This window comes from Eulemur rufifrons, chromosome 3, assembly GCF_041146395.1.
Source record: "Eulemur rufifrons isolate Redbay chromosome 3, OSU_ERuf_1, whole genome shotgun sequence".
NCBI lineage: Eukaryota > Metazoa > Chordata > Mammalia > Primates > Lemuridae > Eulemur > Eulemur rufifrons.
In genome coordinates this window covers 4,536,713-4,549,624 of record NC_090985.1, presented here as the reverse complement: position 1 = coordinate 4,549,624, position 12,912 = coordinate 4,536,713, and the positions used below count along the sequence as shown (strand labels likewise).

Here is a 12,912-nt window from a genome sequence, read left to right as displayed (position 1 = left end):
TGTCACCCCAGCCAGTGTGTGCTGGTGTCATCATAGCTCACTGTAACCTCAAACTCCTGGCCTCAAGCTAGCCTCCCACCTCGGCCTCCCAGAGTGCTAGGATTGCAGGCATGAATCACCAAACTCAGCCTATTAAATAGATTTGTTAAAGGGTTTATTTTTACAGTGGTCTTCTATTTATGACAAGTCATTGATAATGGTTTTCCATCTGAGGGATTGATACATAGTTTGCTTTAAAAAATACAGATAAATTGGACTTCATAAAAACTAAAAACTTTTCAGCCATGAGTGGTGGCTCACAGCTGTAATCCCAACACTCTGGGAGGCTGAGGCAGGAGGATCCCTTGAGGCCTAGGAGTTGGAGGTTCCTGTGAGCTGTGACGATGCCACTGCATTCTAGCCAGGGTGACAGACACAGATGCTGTCTCAAAAAAAGAAAAAAAAAAAAAGAACTAAGAACTTTTTGATTCAAAGGATACCATCCAGAAAGTGAAACAATGACCCCCCAGGAGGAAAGAGAAGATTTGCAAATCATGTATCTGCTAAGGGACCTGTATCCAGAATTAGAAGCCAACAATACAAAGACAATTGGAAAATGATAAAAAAAATTGAATAGACATTTCCCCAAAGGTATACAAGTAGCCAATAAGCACATGAGAACATGGTCAACATCACTAGCTATTAAGGAAATGGAAATCAAAACCACAACAAGATACCACTCCACACTCAGTAAGATGGTTATAATCCAAAAGCAGATCATAACAAGTATTGGCAAAAATGTAGAGAAATGGAAACCCTCATACATTGCTGGTGAAAATGTTAAATGGTGCAGGTGCTTTAGAAAACAGTTAGGATGCCCCTCAACATGTAAAAAGTGGAGTTATCATATGACCCAGAAATTCCACTCCTAGGAGGCTGGGCAAGGTGGCACATGCCTGAAATCCTAGCGCTCTGGGAGGCTGAGGCAGGAGGATCCCTTGGGCCTAGGAGTTGGAGGTTGCTGTGAGTTAGGATCACACCACAGCACTCTAGAGTGGGAAACAGAGCAAGATGCAAGACTGTGTCTCAAAGAATAAAATAAAATAAAGAAAGAAAAGAATTCCATTCCTAGGTATATACTTAAGAGAAATGAAAACATATGTCCATACAAAAACTGGGACACAAATGTTTATATAGCCTTATTCATGACAGCCAAATGGTAGAAACGTTCCACATACCCATCAACTGAAAAATGGATAGGAAAATTTATGTATCCATACAAGGTAATATTATTTGGCCATAAAAGGGAATTTAGTTCTGATAAATACTGCAGTAATGATGAGCTTTGAGAACGTTACGCGCAGTGAAAGGAGCCAGTCGTGAAAAAGCACAGACTGCAGGATTCCATTTGCACGGAATGTCCAGAACAGGCAAATCTGTGGAGACAGGGATAGAGTAGTGATTGCTGGGGTGCATGAGAAGATTAGGGGGTGATGACCAGTAGTTCAGGGTTTCTCTTGGACTGATGAAAATGTTCCAGGATTGAGGTAATGGTTGTACAAATCTGTAACTCTACTAAAAACCACTGAACCATCCCCTTTACATGGGCAATTTGTATGGCTTTTGAATTTTGTCTCAATAAAGCTGTTAAAAAATACATGGATTTGGGGCCAGGCACGGTGGCTCACACCTGTAATCACAGCACTTTGGGAGGCCGAAGTGAAAGGATGACCTGAGGCCAGGAGTTCGAGACCAGCCTAGGCAACATAGGAAGACTCCATCTCTACAAAAAATACAAAAGAAAAATGAGCCAGGCATGGTAGTGCGCACCTGTAGTCTCAGATATTTGGGAGGCTGTGGCAGGAAGATCACTTGAGCCCAGGAGTTTGAGGTTGCAGTGAGCTCTCAGGATGCCACTACAATCTAGCTGGGGTGACAAAGCAAGACTGTGTCTCAGAAACAAACAAACAAACAGAAACCATGGATTTCATTTTGGCTTCCAGTCAAGATGAAGTAACGGAGACCAGGTTTACCCTCCCACTTGAAACAACAAAAACACTGGAACAAAAATGTGAAACAAGCTCTTGTGATACTGGACATTACACAGTAAGGGACAGTGGTCTTTGAGAACTAGGAAACACATGAGGTGAGCCCTGTGATCGTCTCAGCTTACTGTCTGGAGAGGCTGTCCAGGCCCCTACAGGGCAGAACTAGGAGGGGACAGCAGATCCCGTAAGCTGAAGAGGCAGAGCTGGAAATCCAGGGAGGACAGGGTGGCTGGAGTTCACGCTGCAGAGTAGCAGAGAAGGGAGAGCCACGCAGACAGAAAGGTCCAGAGATATGCAGAGAGTCCTCCCTGAACATCCAGTGGAGTTCTGATCAGTGAATGCGTAGGAGGAAACTCCCCGAAGCTTAGGACAATATCACACAGGGCCAGGAATAGTGTCCCAAGAGTCCGGGTGGAAAAACCTCATAATTCACAGGATACTGTGAGCAATAGCAAGGGTCTTGGCTCAGTGGCAGGGAAAAAAATTAACCCCAGAATAAATGCTTCTGAGGCCCTGCCCTGCAAATCTTCGACAAAACCTGAAAGAATCAAAGGGAGCATCAGTTAACCACGGCACAACTTTAAGTGAGCAAATATACGTGCAATTGACGTCAGCAAAGGAGAAGGAGGACAGAAAGGAGAGTTGAAGAAATAATGTCCAATAAATTACAACTTTCCTGAAGATTTTTATACCCAAAGATTCAAGAAGCTCCATGGACCCCCAGGACAAGAAACATGAAGAAGACGACACCAAGGCAGCTCATAATAAAATTGCTTAAAACCAGTGACAAAAAGAAAATCTTAACAACTGGAGAAGAAAAGACAAAAAGTATGGATAACTAGCAGATTTCTTGTTAAAAACATGTGAGAAAAGAGTGGAACAGTAAACAACAGCAACAACTACCCCAAAACCTGTCAACCTAGAATTCTTTGCCAGTGAAACATCTTCCATAAAAGAAGAGGAAATAAGACCTTTTCCAGACATACAAAAGGGGAAATAATTTTACAGGCATGAAGCCGACTTGCACTATAAAAAATGTTAAAGGAAATTCTTCACCCAGAAGAAAAATGATACCAGAGAGAAACCTGGTTCTGCACAAAGAAATGAAGAGCCCCCCAAAAGGTAACTCCATCAGTAAATATAATGATTATTTTTTATTATTTAATCATCTTTTGAAAACATAATTTGTAAAGCAAGAATATAATGTATCACGTGATTTATATTATGTTTAGATGTAAATAGCACACACCTGTAGTCCTAGCTACTCAGGAGGCTGAGGTGGGAGGATCACTCAATGCCAGCAGTTTGAGGTTCCAGTGCACTATGATCGCACCTGTGAATAAGCCATTGCACTCCAAGTGACCTTACATATCAAAACCCTATCTCTGAAAAAATTTTTTTAAAAAAGAATCAGTGGGACAAACAGAAAATAAATGCAAGATGGTAAATTTAAGCCCACCTATATCAATAATTACATTAAATGTAAATTGTCTAAAACCTCAACTAAAAGTAAGATTGGATAAAAAAGCAAGACCCAAGTATATGCTATCTAACTATATGCTGCACATAAAACCTGGACATGGATGTTTATAGTATCTTTTTTTATAATTCTAAAAACTTGGAAGCAATCAAGATGTCCTTCCATAGGTGAATGGATAAATAAACTGTGGTACATACAGACAGTGGAATATTAATCAATGGTAAAAAGAAATAAACTATCAAGCGAGAAAAAGCCATGGAGGAACCGTAAGTGCACATTGCTAAGTGAAGGAAGCCAATCTGAAAAGGCTCCAGACTGTGTGACTGCAGCTCTATGACATTCTGGAAAAGGCAAAACTATGAAGTCACTAAAAAGATCAATGGTTGCCGGGAGTTGGGGGTGAGAGGAGGGAGGGATGAGTGGGCAGAGCACATAGGATTTTTAGGGCAGTGAAAATACTCTGTGTGATGCTGTGATGGTAGGTACGTGTCATTGTACATTTATCCAAACCCATGGAATGTGCAACACCAACAGTGAATCTTAAAGTGAACTATGGACTGTAGGTGAATACAGCGTGCCAGTGTAGGTCGCTGATTGTAACAGATGTGCCACTCTGGTGGGGATGTTGGTAATGGGGAAGCTGTGCACACGCAGGAGTGGGGTGTATAGTACATCTCTGCTCCTTCCTTTCGATTTTGCTCTGAACCTGAAACTCCTTGGAAAAAAACAAACTCTTAAACAAAAATTAAGCAAAAATGGATCATACACCTAAATGTAAAGGCTAAAGCTATAAAACCTCTTTTAAAAAACATAGGAGAAAATCTTTATGACCTTGAGTTAAGCCAAGATTTCTTAGGTGCAAAACGAAAATCACAATCCATAAAGAAATTGATAAATGGAACATCATCAGAATTAAGACCTTTGCTTTTCAAAAGGCATTGTTAAGAGAATAAACAGATAAATCATGACTAGGGGGAAAGTTTTTCAAATCCCATATCTGACAAAGCACTTGAAACCACAATATATAAAGAACTTTCAAAACTCATTAATAAGAAAAGCAATCAATTTAAGAATGGGCTCAGGATTCGAAGACACATTTCATTAAAGAAGATACATAAGTGTCACTAAGCACATGGTAAGATGCTCAATATCATTTGTCATTGGGGAAATGCAAATGAGAATTAGAAAGAGATACTGCTGTGTGCTTGTCAGAGTGGCTGGAGTTCAGAAGACCGACCACAGCAAGCGTTGGCAAGGACATACACCAACTGAGACTCTTGTATACAGCTGGTGGGCATGTAAAAATTTCACAATCACTTTGGAAAGCAAGTTGGCAGTTTCTTAAAAAGTTAGACCTACCTGTAATCCTAGCACTCTGGGAGGCCGAGGCGGGTGGATCGCTCAAGGTCAGGAGTTCGAGACCAGCCTGAGCAAGAGCGAGACCCCGTCTCTACTAAAAAAAATAGAAAGAAATTATATGGACAACTAAAATATATATAGAAAAAATTAGCCGGGCATGGTGGTGCGTGCCTGTAGTCCCAGCTACTCGGGAGGCTGAGGCAGTAGGATTGCTTGAGCCCAGGAGTTTGAGGTTGCTGTGAGCTAGGCTGACGCCATGGCACTCACTCTAGCCCGGGCAACAAAGTGAGACTCTGTCTCAAAAAAAAAAAAAAAAAAAAAAAAAGTTAGACCTACCATGTAATCTACGTCTTCCACTTACAGACATTTACTGGAGAGAAATGAAAGCATGTATCTCTACAAAGACTTGCACATGAGGGTTTGAATATTCCTAGCAGCTTTATCTGTAATAGCCGAAAACTGGAAACCACCTAAAGGTCCACCCATGAATGGATGGATCAGCAAACTGTGGTATATCCACGAAACAGAATAGTACTCAGCCATAAAAGGGAATGAACTGTTGGATCATGCAGAAACCCAGATGAATCTCAAAATAATTACACGGAGTGAAAGAAGTCACACAAAAAGTGCTGTGTGGTTCTATTGCTATGAAATGCTATTATAAAAAAGGCAAACTAATCTAGTGTCAGAAAACCAGTTGTTGCCGGGAACAGAGAGGAGATGAGGAATCACAAAGGAGCACAAGGAAACTGTGGGGGATGGTGGATGTGTATGTCCATTATCTTGATTGTAGTGATGGTGTCAAGGGGTATAGGTGTATCAAAACACATCAGATGGGATACGTTCAAAATGTGCATTTGTTGTGTATCAGCCATTGCCTAATAAAGCTGTTAAAAACAAATAAAACCAAAAAACCAGAAACATGCATTCAACATACAGAAAACTAGCAAAGAGATGCCCAGGTGGCACACAGGCAAGGCAAAACCTGTGTGTGTAGAGTGGGATGACAGGAGGTTGAAACATGAGCAGAAAGAGAAACGGTGGACTCTGGCCGGAGTTAGCCTGCTTGAGTTCAGATTGCGGGTCCCCTCTTAGGAGCCAGTTAAGACTGTATTGAAGAGAGTAGACCTTGCTGCATAGATTCTGGGTTAAAATCTCAGCTCTGTGACTTTCTAGATGGGTGGTCTGGGCCAGGTATTTAGCCTCTCTGTGCCTCAGTTTCCTCATCTCTAAAAGAAGGACAGTAACAGTATTTCTCAGCCCTCAGCATATTACCTGCACATAGTAGGTGTCAATGAACATTAGCTGTCATTAGTAGTATCCAGTGAGTTGATGACCAGGTTGGGGGCAGACCTTGAGCACCTGACGCCCAGAGCTGGGCTGTCCCACCCGTTGGGCTGTCTCCTGGACAAGCAAAGCCCAGACCCGGGAAGGGAAGCGTTGCTGTCAAGGTTGGATCCAGGCCTTGGTCTCAGGTGCCTGGCTCAGCCATCCAGACTGACACTATTGCTCCTAGGTGTTTGGGAGCGTGGCCCACAGTGCTCAGTCCTGGGCTGCACAGGCCCCTCCTTCCCTGAGGTCAGAGACTGGGCTGAGCATCATAGCAGCTGTGAGAGTCCCGTACCTGGGTGAAGCCATGTGCTGGGCACCACGCTAAGCTCCGTACACACATCCTCTTATTTAATCCTCTCAGCAGCCTCGAGAAATGAGGGGTCTTTGGCCTCATTTGCCCAGTGAGGAAAGTAGAATCAGAGAGGCCCGTGGGTCTGCCAGGGGCCACACAGCTAGAGCGGGACTTCCTAGTGTCTGGGTCCAGAGCTCGTGCTCTTGCCACGGTGCTGTATCCTTTCTCCTCCTCTCTGCCCTGAGTGCCCTTCCTCTGGGTGCTCGTGTGTGTGTGTGTGTGTGTGTGTGTGTGTGTGTGTAGGTGGGGACATGCCCATGTTGATGGCTTTCGCCTCTCCCCTGCAGGGGCCTAGCTCTCACGGCTCTCTTGTTCCTGGTCCTGTGGCTGTCTCTGGACACGTCCCGGCGGCCTGAGCAGCTGGTGTCCTTTGCAGGAATGTGTGTGTTCATCGCCGTCCTCTTTGCCTGCTCGAAGCATCACCGCGCAGTGAGTGCTGATCTGTCAGGCCGGGGCTGGAAGGGAGTGGACGCCTCTGTCTTCTGGCCCTGGGCTGGATCTGGGAGCTGGGGTGGGAGCAGATGCTCCTGCTGGGAGAGCCCTGGAGGCTCAGAGCCTGGGGAAGACAGTGGGTATCAGGACAGGGTCCCTGTGAGGCTGGGGAAGGAGATCCCAGGACTAGAGGCCCCGAGTGGGCTGTCACCTCTCTTAGCAGAAGTCCTTAACCTCCCCAGTGGAGCAGGGGACGCTGCCTGGATGTCTCTGCAGACTCAGAGGCCGCCGCTTCTCGGCCTCTTTGGCTAAGATCAGTGCAGACTCAGGCATGTGTTTCCTTGGCGACAGGCCCTCTGGTCAGTCTGAGCCTGGTCCTCCGATCTGTTTTCTCAGGAGGCCAGACCCCCAGGCACAAGTCTGGCTTCCCCCACCCAGTGATGGCCCAGGGACACAGTGCTGTGGCTTGCCCAAGGCTGCTTGAGCTTCTCACGGGCTCCTGATTACGTCTTGCCCACTGCCCTGGCCCACTGCTGCCTAGAGCGTGGCCTATTCTGAATCCCAGGGAGGCTGTGAGCATTGGCAAGTGGCCCAGCCCCTGTCTGACAGGTGGACGAAGCTCCCACCTTCCCTCAGCGGCCCATGGCCTGTGCCCTCACCCCACCCTGTGCCCTGCCCATCCCCCAGGAGCTGAGCTCACCAGACCTTTCTGTCGGGTGGGTAACAGGTGTCCTGGTGGGCCGTGTCCTGGGGACTTGCGCTGCAGTTTGTCCTTGGACTCTTTGTCATCAGAACAGAACCAGGACTTATTGCGTCCCAGTGGCTGGGTGACCGGATCCAGGTGTGTACATGGGACATCCTAGGCTGCCAGGGAACGTGGGAAAAGCCACTGGTTTGGGGGGAGGTGGGTGGTGACGCCACAGAGCAGGGGCGGGACTGGGCGGGTGGGTGTGAACGGGGCCCAGACCAGGTCCTGCCAGCCGGACACAGTGTCCTTTGAGAGGCTGGGTCGTCTGTGGAAGAAAATCCCAGACAGGAAGATCTCCGGGTACCTGACCATGGCACATGGTGGCGGTGATCAGTGATTTGTAACTTAAAATAGTTAAAGAGCTAAAAAAAAAAAAAAATGCAAAGAATTTACTCTGTGAGAGTTTAAATATAATGTTTATTGAAGTCATTCTTTTTTATTTTTTTTTATTGTTCTAAAATACACATAAGATAAAGTTTACCATTTCAACCATTTTTAAGTATCATTAAATTCATGCACATTGTTGTGCACCCATCATGACTGACTTTTGTCAGAAGACGAGATGACAGCAGATTTAGTTTAAAGAGCTTGATAGGCGTTTATCTGCGATTCTAGAGTCGGGGCACAGCTGGTTCTGCAGGCTGGAGTGAGTATTCCGGGGAGGCGAGCAGAGGGCTGCGGTTTGGACGAGGGAAGAGGGCTGACGACGGCAGGAAACAAGAGGGGGCTGCGTGTTTCGCAGTTGTCGTCCCTGCAGGGGTTGAAGCAGAGGGGACTCCCCTCCCCTGCCAGGTGGGGCTTGGCCGGTGTCTCTCCCTCTCCCGAATGCACGGGAGGCCGAGCAGCAACGTGGTTCCCGGGTGGACACGTGGAACTGGAGCACGAGGGACTCCATTTGGGTGGCTCTGTTGGGCCCGTGCAGGAGCTCGGTTAAACGAATGGCCTCCTGTCATTTTACTTCACTTTTGGAAACATAAATTATCGAGGGCACGAGTGTAACCCCCCACTCGCCTCCCGCTCGCCAGCCCTCCCGCGTGCTCTGTGTGGGGTGAGCTGGCAGTCCTGCCTGCCCGGCTGTGCACACCCGCTGGCCCCACGCCAGCACCCGCGTGGCTATTGGGGAGGAAAAGACAGAGTTGCTTCTCTGGTTCCCTCCCCATTTTACAGACTGGAACGCTGAGGCCTGGGCCAGAGACGTGACTTGTCCCTGCAATCGCAGTGCAAGTCGGGACCTAACACTGATCTCCCGTAGAAGTGTGGCTGGACTCGAACGCCCAGTCCGTGAGCCCGGGATGGGGACGATATGAGAGACGGCTGTGCCCTTGGTTGTCAGGGGACTGAGCAGGCACGAGAGGCACCACCTTTGACAGCCTTTGCCACACATCTCGTAGTCTTGCTTCCTCACCGTCCCTTCTGTATTGTCCTAACCACTCCCGACTCAGAGCATTTCCTTAAAATTGACTGAAAAGGTGTCTCTTTGGAGAATGTGTTCAGAAGGAGCCAGTGCTCACGATCGTGGCTTTACACACCCAGCCAGGTGGCACCCCACCCTTGGTAAGGGACCAGGGGACTTCGTCCCTGGCCAACCTGCCTGGGCCTGGTGTCCCTGTCTCCCAACTAGGCTGGGCTCTGGCTGCGGGGTGCTCACGGCCCCTCCAACTCACTCAGCCTGGTTCTCTGGCTACTGGTTCCTGCGTCCTCCCTTCCTAGCCTCACTCCGTGTTTTGGTTTTGTTCTTTTTTTAATTTCAGGTCTTCCTGAGCTACACCAGGGCTGGCTCCACCTTCGTGTTCGGGGAGAATCTGGTCAACGATGTCTTTGCCTTTCAGGTAAGGTTGACTCTTGGTCGTAGAGGCCTTCAGTGGCCGCTGCCCAGCCACCTCCAGCTGGCAAGGGGTCTGGGCAAGGCAATCCGGCCAGGAAGGGTGGGAAGAGTCCCGCAGGCAGAGGCTGGTACTGGGATGGGCCCAGCAGTGTGTTCAGCTGGTGATATGTTTTTGTTATATTTGGTAACATTTGTAAAAGGAAGACATTTCTGTATTCTTTTCCTTAGAGATGACCCCCAAGTTACAGAATTGCTGGGAGGCTGAGGACAAGGAGCAGGGGTGGGGGTCTGTTCTGGTCTCCTGCTGAGACCTCAACCCTGATGTGTCGCCAGGACTCTGGGCCTATGAACAATTTACAAGAACACTTAGGCTCAAATCATCCTCTTCCTTCAAGGCCTCTCAAGGCCACCTCTGCCAGGAAGTCTGCCCTTATTAATCCAGCTGCAAGTACAGCTCCTCCTCTGCGTCCTCCTAGACCCACAGTCCCTGCCTCTCTTTCTCTTTCCTTCCTTCCTTTTAACAAAACTTTACTGTGCATTTGATGCACTGCAAACTATGATGGGGAAATTGAGACAAAGGCATTGTCTGTTTCAGAGACTGTGTTGTCTAACGGCAGAGCCCCAGTCCTAAGTCACAACAGGGCGGCCTGTGTGTGCTGCTGCTGTGACCTGCCGCACTGTTCTGGGGGACCTGTGGCTGTGTTTCTTATTTCTCCAGGTAACTGCTCAAGTGCCTAAACGCCATCTTTAGCGAGAACCCTTTAGTGTGGTCCTCCTGTGCCTGCCTCACATCAAGACTGTCTTGAGACCCTGAGGCTGCTCCAGGCCTGGGCTCCACTGGCCGGGTAGAGAGAGAGACCTGGGACCCGCTCACTCAGCACTGACCCGGGGCCCCACAGAGGGCAATCGGGGCTGCCCGCCCTGGCCTGTCCTGGACCACCGTGACCATGGAACTGCTGTGCGGGACTCCATGCACAGGTTCCAGAGCTTTCTGCTGTTCATCGTTGTTCTGGCCACTGTTCCCAGGACCCACCCCCCCACCCCCACCCTGCTGGGCCCAGTAGGCCTTTCAGCCTAAGCCATGGACTCGGCCACGGACCTCTGGTCTGGTGCTGCGCCGCTCATGAGTCCAGAGCCTCCTGCCTACCCTGACCTGACCTCTGGCGAGTTCCCCTTGGAGCCTGAGTGTCTGTGTGCCAGCAGACCCTGTGGGGAATGTCCAGGCCATCGAGGGGTTCTAAGAGTCTCACCCTAAGCAGAAGGGAGGGGACAGGTTCCTGTCTTCTCAAGAGTCTTCTTGCCCTCCCCGGACAAATTTTCCCATCATGTTTCTGAGACCAGCTCTGTGTAGAGAGGATATGGGGAGGGGCAGCCTCTGTCAGTCTCCAAAGGTCCCCTAACCCCATTCCCTTAGGGTGAAGGGGGCTGCGCCCTCCACATTTGCATAACCAAGTAGGGAGGCCACCCAGGGTTTCAGGGGAGAGCAGTGAAGGTCTGACTTCTTGTGTCCACCCAGACAGAAGCTCCAGGAGCTCCTCACACTTAAAAAGCAAACACACAGCGCTGCAGTTCCCCCTGGCAGGCAGCTGCATTCAAGTGCAGTAAGACAGGTGCAAAGGGCAGTGCCTGGGGAGTGGCTCTAGGGAGAGGTCGTTTACGATGAGGGATGGTGAGGAAGACTCTTTCAGAAGGTGGCATTCGATGTGGAGCTTGAGGGCAGAACAGATTTGGACACACGGAGCTAGGCAGGAAGAGGGGACAGTGAGGGACGCACGCAGCTGAGGATGTGCTGCTGTGTCCACGGCGCAGGGTGCAGGTCAGCGAGACGGGCATGTAAGCTGATCCCCAAAGGGAAGTTACAGCCCAGTGAGCCAGAGGAGCTGGCCAGGCCACGCGGCTGCCGTCCAGCAGGACCCCACCCCACTACTGTCCCATTCCAGCACTGAACTGTCACTTGGCCTGCCGCTGTGTCTGCTCCCTGGCCAGTGAGCTGTGTTTCCTTCCATCTTTCCTCCCCTTCTGGAAGAACGTGCACACACCTGCCACTTGCCTGTCGCCCCGAATCACCCTTCAGAGCCATGAACTCCTAGACCGTTAGTCACAGGAGGGAGCCCAGGGGTCCTTGGGTCTCCTCTTTGTATTGCGATGGTCCCAGCAAGCGCCAGAGAGGAGCAGGGAGCCGGCCAGGATCGCCCAGTGAGTCAGGGCAGAGCCAGAGCCCGCCCCGTCCCTGGACTTCAGGCAAGGGATGTTTTCTTCCTCATCGTGTAAGTAGGAACCAGTGGCATCATGTCTGTCCTCCAAAAACAAAAAGGTGGGCACGGTGGCATATGTCTGTAGTCCCAGCTATGTGGGGGCTCAGGCGGCAGGATCCCTTGAGCCCAGGAGTTGGAGTCTGGCCTGGGCAACATAGTGAGGCCTTGTCTCAAAAGCAAATGTTCCCTACATAGCAACAGTAATTTTAAAACATATTAGCGGTGCAAAAGACTTTGAGACTATTCAATTGAGAGAGTTGCAACAGTGAGTGCCTTTATCATTAACCAGCCTCAGCATTTCCAGCCAAATACGAGCCATTTCCTGGTGCCTGGGAGGCCCTGTCCCCTGGACAGATTCCTGGCCAGTGTGTTGGCCAATGGCATTCGCAGCAGTGTTGGGCCAGATGCAGGAGGATTAAAAATAAGTGTTCCACAGCCCCAGAATTCCCTTTCTCACGACTCACTAATCACACAATGATATTCACACTCCCCATACCACACGCATGCACTCGTTGTGCACACACACCCATACACACATGCACACACGCACACACGTTTGGGACTTGTCCTCAAGGCAGGGGTGGCTTTGTCGAGTGCTCAGTTCTCTCCGCTCTTTCCTTAAATCGCATGGACCTAGTCCAAGGCCTTTGGCCAAGTTCAGCCCGCGAAATTCTTCTCTGAGCTTGCTGGGATTCTTAGAATCCAAGCTGTTTCCTGCTGGGCCGCAGTCCAACTCGTCTCTGCTGGAGGTTGTAGCATCTCTCCTTGGGGGGTCCTCAGCCCTCAGCCTACCCTGGACCTGGAGTCCAGCACAGTGGATGTGGCAGTCACCTCCCAGCCATGTCCCCTGGGTTAGTCATTCCAGCTTGGCTCTGTCTCCCTCTTAGAAACTTCCCAGCACGTAACCCCCGGCCCAGCCCCACTTCCTTCCCGGGCCTGGCTGGCCTGGGAGCACACTCGCGCCTTCTTGCACTGTCGCTCCGCCTCTGGGACAGGCCCCCGCAGGTGCTCACCATTGCTGCCCAGATTCTATCCCTGAGCAAACCCAGGATGAAGGGAGATGTTTTCATGTCCCGAGGGTGTCAAGGTGTCTGACTGACGC

The 12,912-nt window shown here is 49.4% G+C and overlaps 1 protein-coding gene across 1 annotated transcript in view; it reads left to right on the top strand.

Annotated features, from left to right (window-relative positions):
- LOC138381925 (sodium/nucleoside cotransporter 1-like) overlaps positions 1-12,912 on the top strand; it is a 162,031-nt gene that overhangs the window by 116,104 nt on the left and 33,015 nt on the right. Inside the window, exons 6-8 of the mRNA XM_069466571.1 lie at positions 6,838-6,979; positions 7,710-7,823; positions 9,482-9,559. Of these exons, the coding sequence (XP_069322672.1) occupies positions 6,838-6,979; positions 7,710-7,823; positions 9,482-9,559 (334 nt within the window). The remainder of the gene's footprint in view (positions 1-6,837; positions 6,980-7,709; positions 7,824-9,481; positions 9,560-12,912) is intronic.